This window comes from Phalaenopsis equestris, unplaced genomic scaffold (genome assembly GCF_001263595.1).
Source record: "Phalaenopsis equestris unplaced genomic scaffold, ASM126359v1 Scaffold000399, whole genome shotgun sequence".
NCBI classification, from domain to species: domain Eukaryota; kingdom Viridiplantae; phylum Streptophyta; class Magnoliopsida; order Asparagales; family Orchidaceae; genus Phalaenopsis; species Phalaenopsis equestris.
This window is the reverse complement of record NW_018164841.1, coordinates 1,200,878-1,222,546: the sequence shown is the minus strand read 5'-3', so window position 1 is coordinate 1,222,546 and position 21,669 is coordinate 1,200,878. Positions and strand designations below refer to the sequence as shown.

Sequence of the window (21,669 nt, the reverse complement as noted above, 5' to 3'; positions counted from 1 at the left end):
AAGTGAGGTTCAACTGACATTCTAATTTCCCAGCGATTATATAGCATCACAACATTACGGTTGACCAAGATAATTATGTCCCAAAATATGCTATTTTATCAATATTTTACAATATCACCTAAATCACTATCAGCCATATTATTCCTTCGATAAAATTCAACTATCATACATATTCAAGATTTTTCGAGCCCAATCAGCTTAGCAAGATGATTCTATCAAAATTAGCAATAAGAAGTTCCAATTGCACAAGATCTCAAATCAACATAATCGTCCAAGGCAATCATGAGATCAACTCCAACTAGGCCTAATCCTAGCTTATAACTTAAAAATCTATATGACATGGTTGTCACTTAAAAATTAACAATTGACATCACAATCCAGAAAAAAATATTATATGCAAAGTCCGGATGCATCCGTACTTTGTGTTCAATGACCTTGTACACATTGTACAACATGTATAACTTTATTGTACACAAAGTCCATATGTATCAGGACTCCACAAGCAATATTCTCCCCATAACCCGACCTAATACAACTATCACATCAAGGTGACTTGCATTCGTACTTTGTGTTCAATGACATTGTACACATTGTACAACATGTATAACTTTATTGTACACAAAGTCCAGATGTATCAGGACTCCACAAGAAATATTCTCCCCATAACCCGACCTAATACAACTATCACATCAAGGTGACTTGTATCACATCACATTGAGATCACAACAATTAATTAACTATCCAAGATCTAGTTTGAAAAACAAAATCCTTTTATTCAATTTTTATAAATATTGAGTCATTTCTATATCATTCAATAAATAATGATAAATACATCAATACATTTTTATTTATATCACTAACTATACAACAAAATAAATATAGAGAACAATCATGATATAATTCTTTCATCTAAACAACCTTAGAAATAAAACCACCGAGAAAGGGAGAAAATTACAACCTTCAAACTTCATTGTGGAATAAGGAATGTCATTTATAATGAACAAGTTATATAAATGTGGATAAAACGACAAAAATGTAATTCAAAACATTTGTTTATTCTTAAATAATTTTGTTAATTGATGTCACTTTTTTTCGTGTATATCAAATGCATATTGTGTGCCCAAAAAATTGTCATATATATATATATATATATGCATATTTTAAATGTCCATATTTAAATAAATAAAAAAAGAATTTACATAAATACCAATCAATTATCACTTATTTAGATATCAAAATTTGTGGGTTTTGATAGCTCGTATCAGCAAATTGAGCTAATCCCACTTGTTGAAATGTTCAAGCCAAGCCCACTTGCCGAAGTGGTCGAGCAAAACCCACCTACCGAAATGACCAAATGAGTTAATGACAAATGAATCACTGAATAATATCATCATTATATCGGGTACATGCGTCCAACTTAACAAATGATGCCTCCTGACACCCACATCATGTTTTCTTCATCAAAACACCGCTGTTAGACACAATACTATACATAATCTAATTTTATGTTTCTTTTCTCTCATATATAAAAAGGAGGTCGGAGGGACTCACAGAGGATCTCTCTCTCACTCTCTCTCATGACCAGGTCTTTTCTTCAAGTCATTCCCAACTTTCAGAAGATCCCGACAAAATAAGGCATGAGAAAAACGAGCTTATTTTATCAATTTATCCATTATCTTCTTCCATACATTTCTCTTTAAAATAAGATCTTTATTGGATTTTACAAACTCACAAATAATATGGAACACTAATTCTTAAAAGGATTCATCACATTATTTCACCAACGTGGTTTTTACATAGAAGCAAACTAACTTCTCATAAGCAAGCTAAGCTTTAACTTCTTTTTTATTTTAAGAAGATTATTTTCTAGACTTGATGACGATCCTCTATCAGTGGATTTTGAGTTCTTCACACATGACAACATTAGACAACATGACCAATACAAAAAGAAGTATTTTTATTATACTAAATTTATTTCTAAATCCCTCATATTATAAGAAGTATTAAAATGGGAAATTATAATTATTAATCTTTTTCTCTTTTATTATTTTGGATTGAATATAGTGGCTTCATAATATAATTATCATTTTAATTAAAATATGCATACTGCTTTAAAAAACAAGAAATGAAGCCAAATAAGATACAAATTATAGAAACATAAAGATGAACAATTTCACCACACATTCTATACAAAACAAGGGTGATAGGATACATGATTTCTTAATTATTTTGTTAGGTTAAGTAGTGTAATTAGTTACAAGATTGGAACTCTTGTATTATATAAATAGCTCCTATTGTAAATATTGAGAGGAATGGAATGAAAAGGCAGTTGGTACTCAAGTTAATTATCTATTTCATGTAGTGTTAAACCTTGTATGAGAGTTTTCGATAACCTCTAAATTGTCGTTTATCAATATCTTAGAAGCGAGATTTGTTATGGTGTGGAACTTGAAGCAATCATAGCAGTCAACCACACACAACAACTGGATATTTCTTGAGCGGTGCACTCGTGCCTATAGACCGAGGGGCCGACGTACCAGCACACATAAGGGGTGCAACCACACTTGCATATGCAATGCCCCTGTACCCTATTTTGGGCGTCTAGGTGCTCAGCTACAAAGTGTGCAAAATACCAGTGCCTAGGAGTGGCGTGAATGCACCAATTAGGGTCCTCGGTTCATTTTTTTTATATTAGATATTTTAGGCGATAACAGAATGTATCTTTGCACGTGTGTTTCTTTGACAAGATTTTTGTGAAGTAAAGAAGGGTGGAAGATGAAGATTTCATCATGTGTTTTTCTAGTGAGATTGAGATGAAGATTTGGAGTGAAGTTTCGTAAATTTCATTGCTTGTAAAGAGGAGATATGATTGAGTATTTCTAATTAGATTGAAGGCTGATTAAAAGTTTATTCACATTATCTCCCAATAGGGTTCACATCAAAAGGTAACACTAGAGAGAGCAAGTGAATCTAATACTACAACAAAAAGAGATACAAGAATATTGTTTTGTAACAAAACTAATAAAATTGCCACAAATAAAAACATTTACTTTAGTGATTACAACAGTTATTTCACTACTATAACATTAAAGTGGTTATTACGCCTCTTATATAAATTAATAATATATTTTATGCTTATTCAATTGCAACCAAAGAGTCTTACATTTGTACTCTCTCTTTTTGAAACAAGATTTGGGAGGTCTGAAATTTGAAGTAGAGGGCAACACGATTGTAGCTATAATAATTATCAAAGAATACATATTTGCAAATATTCATATAAGCAAGTTATGTTATTCCCATCACCATAGAAACTCATTATTTGAAGTACTCTAAGAAATTTAGCAAGAGAATTAACAAACAACTATTGATATTTTTTATGAAGATTTATATATATACCATTTAATTCTTTTGTATTTATATATTTAACATTTAAACTTCATGTTTTACAAATGTTTCACCTTACTTGTACATGAAATGTGTGTATTTCACTTTTCAGAAGTTACAATAGTGATATCTTTAATGTAATATGAAAGACTTGGTTGTCATAAATGTCAAAAGTAAAGTTTAGTTGTTGGGTTTGTAAATATATGAATTGGGTGCTATGTATATACATGCCCATTTTTTTATTCACTACAACAAACTTAAAGAGAGCAATCACCGCTCATTATAGATATATGAAAATGAAGTGATATTATATATAAGAACACACAAATATGTGAACACATAAGAGCATGAGTATGAATTCAAACATTATATAAACATATCATAATCAAGCTAATATCAAACCAAACACTATGAAAAAAGGTTGTGTTCATGTTTAGCACATTAGGAATATAAAATTATAAAATTGGTTGACCGTAACTAGTTATCAAGCGGAACACAATCAAGCTTTTGACCGCCTTATAATGACTAATTGGAATCATATTTTGGGCCATTTACATGCATACCACTCGTGAAGTGACATACATGCTACCCAATTCCTAAGTGCTTTCATATCTAAGACCTAAAATTTAGTTGTTTATAGTGATACCACTAATATTTTTCATATCACATCAAATATATCACTATTTCAACTTATAAATAGTGAAATGTGCCTTGGCATACACATGTAAGATGACATGTATGTAAAAATTGAAGCTTTGGTATTAGATATGTAAATATATAGGAATGCAATATGTATGTATGCAAATCTTCTCAGTATTTTTAGGATTTACTTTTTGTTTTTTTTTAGATATGTAAATACATAGCTCTCAATAGACTTAGATATAAGGCAATTTATATTAAAAAAAAATAATGTGATATATTAATATCAGCACATTTTGCAATGACATCTAGAGCAGATTTGAGTAATTTGGTGAAGATAATATGTTTCCTTCGAAAAACTCATGGGTGATAGGGCTTCCCATATTAGCTAAGTTCATGCAATGGATCATCTTGCCATTGAAGGCCTCGGGGCCTTTAGTCCCAGAGAAGCTAGCTAGGGATATTAGGGAGGCTACAAAATCTTCCCAAGCAAAGGATCACTAAGTCCATTTCTTGCTTCTATCATAGTGAAAATAATGTCAGCACATTTTGAAATGACAAAATTGGATGCGAAGATCAAGATGATAAAATTAATCAAAATTGATAACAATGTATGAATACCATGGATGGTGGAATCAGGTTATGCTCAGAGTGAACAATTAGCCCCCTAGAATTTAAAACTTCTCCCCACTCTTTATATCTTTTTGTTAAATAGAAATGATACATTTAGTTATTTTTCCCACTCTAAAAAATAATACTGATTCCACCCTTAAATTGAGCATATAAATAAAAGAAGATATAATGATCCAAGACCTCAACTGAAGGTTTTTTTTTTACTTTTTAGTGATTGTACTTTTTTTCTTTTCTACATAATTGCATGATATTTATTAATGGTTCTATAGTTTGCTTGCTCTCAAGATAATCTCAGAAGTAATTTATAATCTCTTGATAGGTACTTAGTTATGATTAATTTGTCTTTAGGTGTTATTTCATTACAATTTTCAGAACTATAAAGGATTATCGATATGAATATTACCATATATTCAATTGATGGATAATTAGATGATCATAAATTACTATTAATCTTGTTGTGTCAAAAGTTTCATGGTAGTGGAGTAATAATTTAGTGTCATAGTTTTGCATGAAAATCCAACTCATACTCATGTAATGAAAGTGATAGATAGTGATATTAAAAGTTATTACATGGAAATACTTAAAAAGGGAAAAAATCAAGGGGTTTTACCCAATTGAAATAATCCATTTTGTAATAAGAAATACACATGCCCACTCTTCTCTTGAATTAAAGAAGATGGAATTACACTGTTGATATACAACGATAATTTAACAATAATAGTTGCAATAGGATGTGAATGCCATGGTCGAAAGATATGACAGTAATTGGCCATTTAGGTATTATGTGATAACTTCAATAGCATGAATTGACCCCAGAGACCATAATAGGGAATTTCAAGAGTTTTGAGCGACATAGTTCGTAGTTTGTCATGTAGATCATAGTAGTGAATTGCGCTAACGTATGTAAGCGACATGGGCTGAAGTTGAGAACTGCATGAGCTGAGAACCACATAAGCCATAGTTGGCCATGTAAGCTATAATGTTGAGTTATAATAAAGTTTGTAGGCCACAAAGACCACAATAGGATGTTGTGTGAGCTGTGAATCATGTAGATCATAATTGGTCACATAAGCCATAGTGTGGAGTTGTAATAACGTCTGTAGGCCGCATAGGTTAGAGCTGAGAGTTGCATGAGATGTTATAATGTTTTTAAGCTGCAGAAGTCATATTTAGGATCTGCATGAGTTGTGATAAGGTACATGTGTCGAATAAGTTAGAGTTGGTGGTTGCACGAGTTGTGATAATGCTCATAGGCCACAGTGGCCCGAGCTCGAAGTTGCATGAGCTTTGAACCATGCAGGCCATAGTGGCAAGCTATGTTGAGAAAGCTTTATGAGTCCATAGAAAGTAACTGTACCATGAGTATACAAGTTGTAAGCATTTATTGTGGTGTGTATTGTTACGTTGTTTTCGTGAGACATCATTGCATTATATGCATGCATTATTACGCTTTATTCGAGGTGTCGTTACATAGTCTTTGAGTGTGTTGCACCATTTACTCGGAGTTGGTACACTATTTTCATGATAATTGCTCCGCAGGATGCTTCGTCGCTCTGCAAGGCTGACTATTATATTGCATGAAACTTCTTTACCCGGCACTATAATTTTTTACTCTATAACATACACTGAGATTTAACATCACATGTTACATCATATGTTGTGACCCCACGAGGTGGTCTCACAAAATAATATTAATATTTTGACGTGAAAGTCGAAAATTTCAGTACAAGAAATATAAGATCTAGGCGTTGAGCTTTCTTTTGTTTCATTTCTGAGATTTCTTCAGCTGCATTCACAATCTTCCTTTCTTCTTCTCTCTACTTCGGGAGGAGAAATGGGCGAGACTCTGCCGTTTCTTCGCAATAGCTACTGGATTCTAAGGCACGGCAAGAGCATCCCGAACGAAAATGGATTTATTGTCTCTTCAATGGTAAATCTTTCTGTCTTTCTCGGATTTGAAAAAAGAACCAGCTTCAGCTTTGGGATCTCATCTCGTTTATTTGATGATGGGATATCAAATATTTGGGAAGTTTGCCTGATAAGGGGATTCGAGCAGAGAACAATCTCTTTTCTTATTCATATTTTGATTTTTTCTGCCGAAATTTTCAGCAGTTACTACTTAAATTCTACCTTTTCTATTCCTGTAATAAATTTTGGTTTGGACCGATTTGCTTAGCGATAAAATAGATCCTATTGCTTGGTTTACCATTTTGTTTGTTTTTTTTTGCAAAATGGATGAAAAATAACCTAGAAACATCGAATTATACATTATTTATGTACTTGATTTGCTGCAGAATGCTGCATTTGTGTTATATCAGTTTAATTTTGTCTCAAAATTTCTGTAAATTGAATGCAATTAATTTGAACATATTTCATATTTCTAAGATATTGAAAATAAAGTGCAAGCTTTTGCAGGAAAATGGCACGCTTGAGGGCTTTGGACTGGCTCCTGAGGGTATCCGGCAAGCAAAATTGGCTGGTGAATTGTTGGATGAGGTAACCTTTCTAGAGAAAATTGGTTAATTTACTAGAGACAATTAAAGTAGCTATTGGAGTTCTACGTCTAAAGAGTTCTATATGCTCCAAAAATATGGGATTTATTTATTCAAATTAACTTCTAGTTTGATTAATGAAGTGGGTTATTAGCATGAATGTCTCTATATTTCTCTTCATACTTTAAAAGAATGGATGTTTGTAGTACCTTGTTCATGTTTGGAAATTGAAAGCATGGTTGGATTAATAGTTAAAAGTGGAAAACACAGATTTTAAAGTTTCACTTACAAAACACAAAATTGGAGAATGGTTGTCTGGGTAGCCAGACTCAAAAAATTACTCCTCTTCTTGCCTTTTGCTCACTATATTCCACTAAATATGTTGGGATATCACGAATCTGAAGAGGTTAGGCAGTGATCCTTTGAGGCTGAAGCCCTGAGAATGCACATCTTAAAAAGCTTCTATTAGAAAAGGAAAATAGAATCAACTAATTCCCACATCAAAAGAGGAGGAAATATACTCGGCATTATATATTAGGCCCAAACTAAACATGACATATGTTAGTGCAACAAACAAATTTCACCTACAAACTTCATAGATGAGAGTACTCATAATAGATGACTCTTATAATGGGTAAGCTCTTATGGTATCATACAAAAAAGGATAAAATTATGAGTTTAAGGGCATGAGATCGGTGGGCCCTACCTTCATTGTATGGTCGGGCTGTTTGCACATGTACATATATTAATTAGTTCATAGCCTAAGCAAGTAAATCAACCCCAAAAGAATATAGTTTCATGGTGTAATGTTTTTTAACTCGTCTCTGAGAGAAGATTAGTATAAATATTCTAAATATATTCTTCTATTGATTTACATAACTTCCAATTTAAGCCATACCATACAATCTTAAGGGTCATAATTTGGGTTATTTTTTAATATACCCCTTAAGAGAAATTCTCCCATTAAATCTTATAGGGATTCCTCCTTAAAATTTTTCTCATGTTCACAATGTTAAGAATCATGACTTTTTCATAAAGTCAATTGACAATTAAACAACTTTTGCTTGAGATTATATTGATACCAACATAGCATCACTAGACATGTCACTTGAAATGAGTCTCAAAAAGTTATTGTTTGATTAATCAATTTATAGAGATGATGGAAGCAAATTACTTTTGTGCTTTAATCGTCTTTTTCTTGATTCCATTAAACCCTTTCCTTCTTTGCTTCAAGTTTTGAATCTTCGATACACATACAATACATTATCCCAATAATTTCTAAGGGATTGTCTATCTTTTCCTCAAACTTCAATCTCCTTTCTTTTTCTTTTTATTGTTTTATTCTTCATTTATCATTTGCACACTTTTGTTTTTTACCTCAATTCCTTAAGGAGCCATTTGGGATTAGTTTTGCTTTTTATTTTTTATTTTGTTTTGTTTATGTTTTTATTTTAAAAAAAATATGTTTGACTATTTGATTAAAGCATGATTATTTTTAAAACATTCAAACCATCTAATAGTTGTTTTGAAAATATGTTAATCTATTTTTGGAAAATAAAAATCAAAATCCGTAAAAAACACACTGAAACAAACTACTTTAAAAATAAAATAACAAAAAAATTAAAAAGATCCCAAACAAACTCTAAGCTTTTCATCCCCTCGAGCTCCGCCATCTTCCCACATTTCCCCTTCAAACTTCTCTTTTTATGTTTTGGGTGCCTTCCTTGTCGCATGTGCTCACCTCTTAATTCTCCCTACATTTTTATTTTTTATTTGTTTTTTCAATTACCTTAGAGGATCAACTATACTGGCATGTAATGTTTTAGAACGAAAAGTTTGGGATTTCAAAATCATGTTCGAAAGCATGATAGGATTGGTAATTTAGAGAGAAAAATCAAAGGAACAAGAATATCAAAAGATTATATCAAAATGAACTTGGGAAAACTTAAAATTATGTAAGTCCACTCCCCATTACAGAAGTACTCATCTCTTCTTCTTACTAAACCTTGACCTCATGGGATACATGCTACCCTTAATTATTGTGTTATATAATAAGGTAAACAATTGGCTTATTCCACGACACGAAGTTCTCATCTAAATTTTTTCTTTGATACTCTTAACAAAATCTTCTTAATCCTTTTATGCTTTAATTAGCGTTGTTCCTGATTTAAAGTATAAGAATCAGTCATGGTAGAGGGAATATGCATTATTTCCTAAGAGTTAAATGGATATCCCTTTACAAATGCTTAAAGGATTCTCCACATGCCCAACAACACGACATGAGTGGTGATATAATCGAGTTAATAGAGTTGTTTGAATGAGTTGGATTGAATGATTGAAATGGATTGATAAGCATTATTTAATTAAGGATTATGAAGGTTGAAGAAGCATGTTCAAGTTAGGATGATTATCATTTGTTAAGGAATTCACAAACGGTTGGGCTTGAGCGTTAGCCCCTATTATTCAATACAGAAATTTACATACATACCATACAATTCTTTTGCATTTACATATCTAACACCTAAACTTTGATATTTACATTTATAAGACTTTGGTATCATAACTTATGCATGAAAAGGTGTATTTCTCTTTTAAAAATTTGTAATAGTGGTATTTTCTTATGTGATATTAAAGATTTGAGTGTTTTATATATAAATAAGAAAGTTTAAGTGTTATAAATGCAAATTCATAAGAATTGTGTGGTATGTATGTAAATGCCCCTATTTAATAATTGATGCTTTATTTTCTATTATTTTTCTACATAAAATTTACAGAGAACTGTGCATCTACGAACAATAGAGTGCGTACAATATTTGACTTGAATATTTTTCTTTTCTCATTTCAGGAACTCAAGGCCAAAAATATATCTATAGAAACTGTTAGAATATGTTATTCCCCATTTTCTAGAACTACTCAAACAGCTAAAATAGTTGCTGATGTGCTGGGTATCTCATTTGAAAGTTTCCAGTGTAAGGTATGTTGATGATTCTGGAACTTTGCTTTCTGTTTGAAAGCTTATGTTTGTTTCTGCATCTTCTTTAAACTTCTTTTCTTTCAAATTTGTTGGTGGACACCGACCGAGTCCTTTTTTGAAGAGAATCCTTTGAAATTAGCACATTATATTTATGTTCCATCAATGATAGAATTATACACTTATCCCTTTGTTTTCAAAGTGGAAACTTTACCATAAAACCTTACTTTGTTAACCTCGTTTGTACGGCTTGTTGTTTCTATGACGGTGTTTGGTAGTATGTTATTAATAGGATTTAGCGATGGATTCAACTTAAATTCAATTAAACACCAAAAAACTGAAAATTAAATCCGACGCTTAGTTAAATCCAATTTTCTCACGTTCCCTCTATTTTTCTTAAAGTTTCGTCTCTTTCACGATGTGAATCCTGATTTTCTAAACCCAATAGTGAGGTTGATTTATTCCATCATCGCTCGTGAACTCTGCTATCACAGATAAATCTGGATTTATCGGATTTGATAAATCCTATTTAACATAATCTAAGTTGCAACCAAACGCCTCATGAGAGAAGAAGACTATTTTAACTGAACAACTTCACTAACAGCCCATGATGCTCATTGATGGGTTGGTTTTTTTTTCAAAGAAACCTATTCCCTCCGCCTTTAAATCTAAATTTGGATTTTTATTAATTTGAATATGTTAATACATAATTCATTTTTCTCTTTAGAAATCATGTATGTTAATACCCATGCTTTACAGATTAATTTAAGTTATTATGCGGTAGGTATTAATTCTGATGAGGTGACATCCAATTTGAATAGGAAATGACTGAGCTTCGGGAACGTTGCTTTGGACCACTATTTGAGCTTCTTTCACATGATAAGGTAAGCAAATTGGAGGTTGCTAGCACTTTCATTTTTAAGCACTTTATCTTAATACTTAATAAAAACACAATATTAATTGTCTATTTTTAGATTTTACCTGTATATTACCTCTTTATCTGTTTAATATTCATTGGAAATTGGATCTGCCATGCATTAGTTTTGGTTGTTTGCATAGAAGTGAAGCGGCAACTTCTCGTTCTATGAGTAGGACCCTCAAAACCTTAAATGACTTTTGCTATGGGAACCAGTTTGGTTAGTTAAATTGCTTCTTTTGTTTCTAAAAAAAAGGTGAAACAAGAGCTTCCCAATTTAGAATCGATGCCTAATAATTTTATCCAAGGCTAAAAATTTAAGAGAGATTTTATTAATTTTTATTACGAAGTCAAATTCTATTACGATGAATATTTTTCATGCTTTCTTTATGCATTTTTTATTGGTGTGTGTTTTGTTTGTGTCTAGGAAGGGTGATTTGGGAATAATAATGGAGTGGATGGGATCTTATGGAGGTGATGCTATGGTTGATTGAGAGCATCAAGTGGGGGTTTAATATTATTTTTTTTGTTTTTTTTTTAACAAATGGAATGGAAGGTGATGGAACTTGAACTCTAAATATGTTTGTCTTGGGCATGAAACTCTAAATAAGATCACTCTAGGGCAGGGAGCAGACCCAAAATTGTGAGCAATCTTACTTTTACCTGCATGCGGAGAGGAAAATTAAAACAATGGATGTAAGAGGAAGATGAGATACGAAATTTAGTGAAATAAAAATATAAATATGACCCATGGTTAACTACCAAACTTTCTATGGCCATGAAAGTCACCAAATTTTCATGGCACCCATCCACAATAACTACACCAGTCTTGTGGCACAGAGGCACTAGAATCCTTCACCTTGGCACTGAATTTCTCCTTCATCTACCGCTACTGTTGTTGGGAGCTCCCTAGAGCAAATATGGCTCCATATCTCAACACATAAATTTAGAGTTATGGTATTTTGAAGTGGTGGAGGCAATTTTGCATGATGTGGGACCTTCATTTGCAAAGGGAGTAGGGATGATAGTTATAGATTCTCAAGTTGTTTAAATTGGCCTTTTTTTAACTATTAACTGTTTTTAATGTCTGTTTGAGACAACTATAGTTTATTTAAAATTTGTTGCACAGAGCTGACTATCTGTTTGTTTTTTGCAGTTTTAAAATAATAGTGTTGTTTTTGAATAAATGATATTTCTCCAGTGTACTATACCACATCAAAACTACTACCATCACATGATCATAGCCACCAAAATATCAATAGCACACCACCACCTCCACACCATCTACCACCACATGATCATAACCACATACCACACCTCACCACACCAGCTACCACCAACATCATAGCACACCAATGTAATCCCAAAAGCACCACAAAATCGCCACCACCACCAACCAGAGCATTACAATACAACCACAAAACCTGAAGTATTTCAACTAATTTCCACATGCAATCACCACCACCACCATATTTCGGGCAACAACCAACATCACGACATAACCGCTCAAATCCATCAACCGAATAGAGCATAGAGAAGCTAAGTTTTATGAAACCAAATAGAGCACATAGAGCCCATTAAAATCATGAAATCCAACATCACAACACAATCATCAACCGAATAAAGCACAAATAATCCAAATCTATCAACTGAATAGAGCACAAACCACCTAGGAAAGTCGAAAAATCAAACATCACAGCATATTCACCCAAAAAACATCAACCAAAAATAGAGCATAGAGATCCCAAATCATCACCAAGCACAATGAAGCAAAATATTTTCAAAATCAAATGCACGAATGTGTATTGGTAGACAATATCTTGGGGTGACTGAGCAAAGGATCGAAACGGGGCCGAAGAACAGAGGGAAAAGGGAGAGGAGAATAAAGATAAGCTCATTGCAACAACCACTGGAACCAAATGGAACCAACCCTAGCCACCAGAGCCACAGAGGGGAGAGGGAGAGGAAAGGCAAGCTCACCACAACAACCACCGGAACCAGACGGAGTCATAGTCTTTGGAGCCACAGAGGGGAGAGCGGGTCGCGAGAGTGAAGGCGAGCGAGGTTCGAGCCACTGGGGTGGGGTGGGGGGAGGGGGGTTATCCCCAAATGCGGCCTCACCGCAACAACCGACAAAGCATTCGGCATTTTCCCATCGCACCACTGCAAAAATGTTGCACCAAACCACCCCTTGGAGTCAACACATTATAATTGTTAAGTTCATATTAAAAATTCTAAAAGAAAAAAGTAATCCGTTACATTTTGTCAATTATTTTTTAATTGTTATAACTCCCTTCTTTATTATGTGCTGCGTGAATATGATTATCACTCCTTTGATGAATGATTGATCCTTGATCACTATTAGATTTATAACGATAATCCCTAGACGTTATTAATTATTATTAGTTTTTATTCCCTCATTATATTTCCTATTTGCTTTATTTTGTTTTATTTCTTTTCTATTTGTTTTATTTCTTTTCTATTTGTTTTATTTCTTTTCTATTTGTTTTATTTCTTTTCTATTTGTTTTATTTCTTTTCTATTTGTTTTATTTCTTTTCTATTTGTTTTATTTCTTTTCTATTTGTTTTATTTCTTTCATTTGTTGTGTCTATTGTAATTGGGTTTAAATACCCCTTATTCTATCAATAATATCATTTTGCTCTATTCTCAAATCTCACATGGTATCAGAGCCAATGATCTAACCTTGCTGCCGGCTCTTCTCGCAGTTTTCCCTGAATGGTCTATTTCTGATTTTTTCCCTGCAGTCGTTCCTACAGTTTTTATTCTCCTACGGTATTCCTTGTCCTACCTAGCTAATTACTTCTTCCATCCCTTGTTGTTGTCTCCTTCGTAAGAATATCCTACGGTATTCCCTGTCTGTCGGGAGCAGTCTCCATCCCACGTAGCTATCCTCCGTAGCGGTTGTCTCCCGTGAGGATTATCCAACTAGTGCAGTCTCCTGTGAGGGTTATCCAACTGGTCTTGCTGCAAAATTCTACGACTGTCTCCCGCAGAGGTCCGTCATGAGGGTTATCCAGCTTAGATGCAGAAAAATATTTTCCTGCAGAGTTTTGCCATTGTTTTTTCCCGCCACCGGAATCCTTTTATGTCTCAGCTACCATCCATCACCATTGGTTGTCGGAATCACGGCGGACTCCTCCACCACCGAGCCTCCTCCTGATGGTATACTTGAGTTCACTGGAGGATTGAAACCAACCCCAATCCCTCAGCAGACCAGAGGACTGAAAAACTATATGAACTTTCTAATCACCATCCATAAACTAAGTAGATCTAATTTTCTCCAATGGTCTCAAGTGTTAACTTCGTTCATCAAATGATGCAGTAAATTCGATTATCTCACAACAATGATCCGTGAACCTCTTGACCCGCGTACGAAGCATTGGAAGTGGAGAATTTTATGGTCATGTCCAGACTTATTAACTCCATGGAAACTGCAATTGACCATTCGTATATGTTTCTTCCTTCTGCCAATGCCCTATGGACTGCAGTTTGAGACACCTACTCGGATGCAGGAACTCCAACCAGCTTTGTGAGGTTTCCAAGAAGTTTCGTGAGAAGAAACATGGATCGAATACAGTGACCCAATACTACAATGATTTGGTGGTCTTATGGATGTAATGTGATCTCTATTATGACTGCACGTGGGAATCACCGACAAATCTTTCCCTTTTTCAAAAATTCTAGAAAAAGATCGTATGTTCTAATTTTTGGCATGCCTTAACAAAAAAGTGGATGAAGTTTCGGGTCGTATCCTTGGTCGATATCCCCTTCCTTCCACTCGTGTTGTTTTCATAGAAATTAGATGTGAAGAAAGCCTCAGAATTGTCATGCTCGACACTTATACCTCTGTCGAAGCATCTGCTTTGGCCACTAACAGTATTCAACACCCGTCAAACCCTCCTCGAGCCACTTGGTCCACTTGTGATTACTGCCACAACCAACCATTCTCGTGAAAAATGTTAGAAACTTCATGGGAAACCAACATACAAATCTTCAGCCAAATCCTCCTTTGCCAAGGGTCTCACTATGGCATCAAAATCTACTATGGTAATCACCCAACTCTCTTAATAGTCAGATGGAGCAATTGATCAAACTTCTTAGAGCCAATCAAATCTCTACGGATTCATCGACCTCTGACGTTTGATAAGGTACTCTTCCTATGACTCTCACAGTTTATTTCTCCTCCAGTCCATTGATTATTGATTCAGGTGCCATGAATCACATGACTTGATGCTCTCAAGCTTTCTCGACTTACTATCCGTGCTCTAGAAAAGATACTGTCAAAAGTGTCGATGGCTTCTGTAGTTCAATTACTGGTATAGGGCCAGTTGTACTAACAACAAATCTAACTCTAGAGTCTGTTTTACTTGTTCTTCAGTTGTAATGTAATTTGTTATAGTCAGTAAGTTGACTAATGATATTAATTGTTTTGCTAATTTCACTTCTGATAGTTGTGTTTTTCAGGATTGTCATTCGGAGAGGACGATTGGAATTGCTAAGAGGGCAACCAGACTACTTTCAAGAGAAGAGCATAGAGAGTGAGGACACAACTCTCAGTTGTTGCTTATCTCGAATCATTGAATGTTTCATTATGTTGTTGCATTGTCATTTAGGTCATCATAATTTTCAATATTTAAAAAAATTGTACCTTTGATGTTTTCTAAGAAAATCTTTTTAATTTTAATTGTTAGATAGGTCAGTTAGCCAAACATCATTAGGTTCATTACCTACCCCACACTTGCACATCTTCCGTTTCTTTCTCTCTCATTCACAATGACATATAAGGACCCTCCTGCACTCCCAGCTACACCAATAAGTGGTGGTTCCTAACTTTGATTGATGACCACATTTGAATGACATGAGTCTATATTTTAAAAGACAAATCAAAGGTTGTTGCTACCTTCCAAAACTTCCACACATTCGTTTTAACTCGATTCAAAACTCTCATTCAGGTCCTTCGAACTGATAATGACCGTGAGATTTTCAACTATATTTTGGGTGAATTCTTGGTGAGTAAGGGCATCCTCTACCATAACTCGTGTACAGATACTCCTTAACAAAATGAGGTAGCTGAGAGAAAAAATCGGAACCTCCTCGATGTTGCTTGTTACATTATGTTTCAATCCAATGTTCTGAAACAATTTTGGAACTATGTCATGCTCACTGTAACCTATCTCATAAATAGAGTCCTCTATAAAATTCACAAGTTTTGAATCCCCTTAGCCGTCTTGATGTCATGTTTTTTCGCCAATCGGGTCTTCTCCACATTAGACTCTCCCATGATTTTTGGGTGCACTGTCTTTGTTCGGAACTTTGCTCCCAATCGGAGTAAACATATCTTAGATCCATAAAATATATCTTTCTTGGGTACTCTACCACTCAAAAGGATTATCTTTGCCTTGATACTACAACAAACAAAATCTTTGTGAGTGTTGATGTCTCATTCTTTTAATGTGTTTTCTATTTTTCTAGTTTGGTCCAAAGTGAGGAAGAGCTACGGTTCTTAGACATTGTCCCTTATCTTACTCCTATGGATGTTCCCCTCATTGTTCCTGTCACTGAGGAGTCCCCTATTTTGGTGAGTGCACCATCTGGTATTTCCGTTGGTCCGGTGAGTGCACTATCTCCTCCTCCCACTATTTGTATCTACACTCGACGCTCCCTACTTTGGAACCCATCACCTCTTTCCAGGACCTTGACTCTACTTTGGGCGACATCCTCAGCACGACCCCTCTGAACGAGGAGGTGAGTTCTTCGAGTAAGGTATGCAATCAGACATGCTCTCTCTATTCTATCACAAAGTATGTCTCTTTTCGTAGTTTATCGCCGACCTATAGAGCATTTGCTACTACTATGACGAATCATCAGATTCCAACTACTATTGAAGTTGCTTTTATTAATTCAGCCTAGAAAATAACTGTAATGAGGGAGATGAATGCCCTTCGGCGGAACCATAAGTGAGACGTTGTTGATCTTTCTTGGGGTTAAAAAACTATGGGATGCCAATGAATTTTCAGCATGAAGTTCAACTCTGATGTATTTTTTGAATGCAACAAGACATGATTGGTCGCTAAAGGGTACTCACAGACTTACGGAGTTGACTATGAGGAGACATTTGCTTCAGTAACTAAGTTAAACACTTTTCGGGTCCTGCTGTCCCTTCCGATGAATTTGGAGTGGTCTTTATTCCAGATAGATGTCAAGAATACATTCTTGAATGGAGAGCTTACAGAAGAGGTATACATGTATCTCCCTCCTGGTTTTGATGCTACTGCCTCCAGTGGGCAAGTGTGCAAGCTGTGAAAGTCCCTTTATGGGCTAAAACAGTCCCTAAGGGTTTGGTTCGACAAGTTAACAAAGGTGGTCGTGGGCCATTATTTTACTCAGGTTCAATTGAATCACACTGTCTTCTTTTAACATTCCTTAAATGACTAGGTAATTATCCTTATTGCCTATGCTGATGATATTGTTCTTACAGGTGACGATCTCCCGGCATTGGAGTCCTTGAAAGATATTATTTCCAAGTCATTTGAAATGAAAGACTTGGAATCTTTGGTGCTTCTTAGGAATGGAAGTGACCCGATCATCGCAGGACATTTGTCTATCTCGGCGCAAATATGTGGTTCTTCTTTAGAGAACAACATTCTTCTATGTAAACCAGTAGCTGTTCGTATGGATCCTAATGAAAGATTATTTGACATTTTCAATAATGTGCCTGTCAACAAGACTTACTACCGACGCCTTATAAGGAAATTCATCTATCTCGCCCATACTTGTCTTAACATATGTCATGCAGTTGGTATAGTGAGTCAACTCATGCATGACTCCTATGAGCACTATCTTCAAGTTGTTAGCCGGATTCTTCATTATTTAAAAAGTACATCAAGCTCGTGTTTGCTATTCTCTCGTCACACCTCTTACGCTGTTGTTGTTTATACATATGTTGATTGGGTCTGGTCGGTGCATGATTGACATTCCACGTCGAGGTATTTCTCATTTTTGTGGGGAAATCTTGTCACGTAGAAAAGCAAAAAACAATCTGTGGTTCCACGGAGCAGTGCTGAAGCTGAATTTTAGTTCATGTCCTTGAGAATCTGTGAAGACCTCTAGTTACTCGTCATGCTCCGTGAACTTCGTATGCCAACCTCCGTCCCGCTGTAGCTATTCTGTATTATAAGACTGACATCAGCATTGCTCACAATCCAGCTCAATATGATTGTACTAAATATGTGGATATTGATAAACACTTTATTAAGGAAAAGATTGAGTATGGGGAAATTTGTGTTTCTTTTGTACCCTCTAGTGATCAACTAGCTGATATCCTCACCAAAAATCTTTCTCGTCTTTTGTTCGATGAATTCAAATCCAAATTTAACATGACTGGCATCTATGCTTCAACTTGAGGGAGAGTATTAGATTTATAACGACAATCCCTAACCGTCATTAGTTATTATTAGCTTTTATTCCCTCATTATGTATTTATTATTTGATTTATTTTGTTTTATTTCTTTTCTCTTTGTTTTATTTTGTTTTATTTCTTTCCTTTGTTGTGTGTATTGTAATTGGATTTAAATATCCCTTCTTGTATCGAGAATATAATCCTTCTCTATTCTAAAATCTCACAACCACCAAAAAATTTAATATTTGGTGCATGATTTTATGTTCATGATTATCACATTTTTTATATATTCTTCTGAATCTTTGAATTTTGGCTCCTTGCACTAAACATCAACTAGTTAGATAAAAGTGAAAAATACAATTGAAAGAACAAATACTTGTATCTTGTATTTATCATGCACTAGTGGATTTTAATCTCTTTCTATGGCCGTTTTCGTATGTTGATCTTGCAAATCACATTTTTATAAGCTTCTCTTTGTTTTATTTCTTTTAAGGAGAACTTTCAAATAGGGAAATTATTTTTTATTACACTTTGATATGAAATCCTTGTTTAATGAGCCACCCATTGTGATTTATCCTCACAAATTCAGGAACTATTTAAGAATTCATTGCAACAGATGATAATATTATAATTTATCTAATTTTTAATGTCTAATTTATAAATATTGACTTACAGTATGCAGAAATATGGGTCCTTGATGAGGAGGATCCTTTTACATCAGTTGAGGGTGCAGAATCTGTTGCAGAAGTTTGTTCTAGACTTTCTATTGCTTTGACGAGAATGGAAGCAGAATATGAAGGGTACTTTTTCACCATTGTTACAAAGTTTTCTCAGTGGTCAGCATGCTTCTTCCCATGCTTCATATTTGAATGAAAGTTAGCCTATTTTTTTCACTAGCCTTTAAAAGAAAAGCATAAAACTAAGTTAAGTGTTGCTGAGATAAGTAGCTTGACACTTAGAAATAAAATGTGAAACAAATGTATCCGTGAAAGAATTGGTGTAGCTCCAGTGGCATACAAGATTAGAGAGAGTCGTCTTAGATGGTTTGGTCACATTAAACGTCGACCATCTGATGTTCCGATTTGGAGAATAGATATTTAGATTCGACTTATGTTAAGAAAGATAGAGGTGGTCTTATAAAAACTTGGGCATATTGTATTAAAAATGATCTTAATTTATTAGAATTAAATAAAAAAATGACACTCAATAAGACACAATGAAGAAGAAAGATTCATGTAGCCGACCCGCTTAGTGGGATAAAGGCTTGTTGTTGTTGTTGTTGTAGTCTATCAATGGAAACTCATATCGCATTTAATATATGGAGCATTTACTTGCATAATGAAAAATTCTTATGGATTTACATATTCATACCTAAACTTTCGTATTTATATACATAGCACTCAAATTTTAATATCACATAAGAAATTGCACTATCTCCACTTTTTAAAAGCGAAATATACATTTCCATGCATAAATTTAGAGCGCCAAAATGCTATATATGTATATATTAAAGTTTAGGTGCGAGATGTTTAAACATGTAAGAATTGTGTGCTATGTATTTATGTATCTAACGCCTATACTTTTATGCGTACCCCTCAAACCTTCAACATCATATCAAAAACACTATCACTTCATTTTTTTTTTAGAAGTAAATTACACCTTTTTATGTATTAAGTGTAAATATTAAACTTTGGGTGCTAGATATCTAAATACATAAGAATTGCATGGTATGCATGCAAATTTCCCAAACAAATGCATTTGTGATTTTTAGGATACTATTTCACACAGTTTATATTCTCCTGCTCTCCTTTCCTGTTTCCACTGCTCAAATTAATCATATTTATCTGTTCTCCTAGATGCAACATTGTAGTTGTCAGCCATGGCGATCCTCTCCAGATTTTCCAAGCTATACTCTGTGCAGCAAAAGAAAACTCATCTTCAGAAGCAGGAGACATTTGTTCAAGAATAGAGCAGGCAATGACCCATCCAGTCTTATCCCAACACCGAAAGTTTGCCTTGCTCACAGCAGAACTACGACAGATAAAATAAAGAAAATTTACATATTTACCATTCAATTCCTATGTAATTTACATATTTATTGTTTAAACTTCAATTTTTACATGCATACTGCTTTACCTATGAATGAAATGGGACTTTTCACTTCTTAAATGTTAAAACGGTGGTATTTTCATGTGATACGAGAGATTTGGGTGGTATCCATGTAAAATGTATAATTTAGGAGTTAGATATGTTAAATTATAGGATTTTGGTGGTATGTATGTAAATGCCCCGGATATTTCTGTTAAAATTTCCGTTAAACAGAGAGGCTGAAAGCCGCTGAGCTGCACAATGACATAGATATTAATCAGCAATTATCACTGTTTGTGGAAATGGAATTATTTTTGTTTGATGCGTTTATAATTATATTTTATTCGGTTCTTGCAAATTTTTTGTATAATTGGGTTTGAGATAAAAAAAATTAATATTTTTAATGATGAAAAAATATTGCATCAGGACTCCGCACGTAGAGTTACATGCGGAGTACAATGAAATCACGCCACGTGGAGGTGACAGAAAAAAAAATCGGTCCGGTAACATAGGGGAATATTTTCTCCGTGTTATTCTGTATTATTAGATGTTATTGTATGTTATTCACGTATTATTGTGTTATAAGAATATTCTCGGTATTATAATAACACAATTAGACATCAATAACATTTGAATAAAACAAAATAACACCTAAATAATACACAATAACACCTGAATTTCAAGGGAAGAATATCCCTTGTGTTACCAGACATATTTTATTTTATTTTTATCACCGTCACGTGACGTGATTTCATTGGACTCCGCATCTAACTCTACGTGTGTGACTAAACTTACATTTGTGCCATGATTGTTATTATTATTATTTTGTGGGAAGATTTGCATGCATACCTAAGTTTAGATGTATTTACATCTCTAACAACAAAATTTAAAGTTTACATCTTTAGTAACTCCTCTGGTGACATTGGTGACATGATCAAGTACTTATGTCGCTGGCACACAATTGCATTTGGCCACCATGTCCTCTACATCTATGTGCATCCTCGCCCAATAAAGCTTTGTCTCTAGATGACTCTAGGTCTTCTATACCCTTGAGTGTCACTTGATCATACTATCATGAAACTTTAGTAATAATTTGGGAATATATTCCGACGCCTTGGCTAGCA

General features: G+C 34.2%; 1 protein-coding gene across 4 annotated transcripts; it reads left to right on the top strand.

Moving 5' to 3' along the window:
- Window positions 1-6,378: 6,378 nt before the first annotated feature.
- LOC110026739 lies at window positions 6,379-20,822 on the top strand. 4 transcript variants are annotated; one of them, XR_002294244.1, is made up of 7 exons: window positions 6,379-6,586; window positions 7,072-7,152; window positions 9,994-10,122; window positions 10,941-11,003; window positions 15,523-15,596; window positions 19,133-19,293; window positions 20,314-20,391. XR_002294244.1 is itself a non-coding variant. In XM_020727828.1 (7 exons), the coding sequence occupies exons 1-6, from the start codon at window positions 6,491-6,493 to the stop codon at window positions 19,230-19,232; spliced, it is 543 nt and encodes a 180-aa protein (XP_020583487.1). In that variant the 5' UTR covers window positions 6,385-6,490; the 3' UTR covers window positions 19,233-19,257; window positions 20,314-20,400. The 4 variants fall into 4 exon arrangements, 3 of the variants coding, with proteins under 3 accessions (XP_020583488.1, XP_020583487.1, XP_020583486.1); XM_020727828.1 differs by having other exon boundaries at window positions 6,385-6,586; window positions 19,133-19,257; window positions 20,314-20,400; XM_020727829.1 differs by lacking the exon at window positions 15,523-15,596 and having other exon boundaries at window positions 6,383-6,586.
- The last annotated feature ends 847 nt before the right edge of the window (window positions 20,823-21,669 follow it).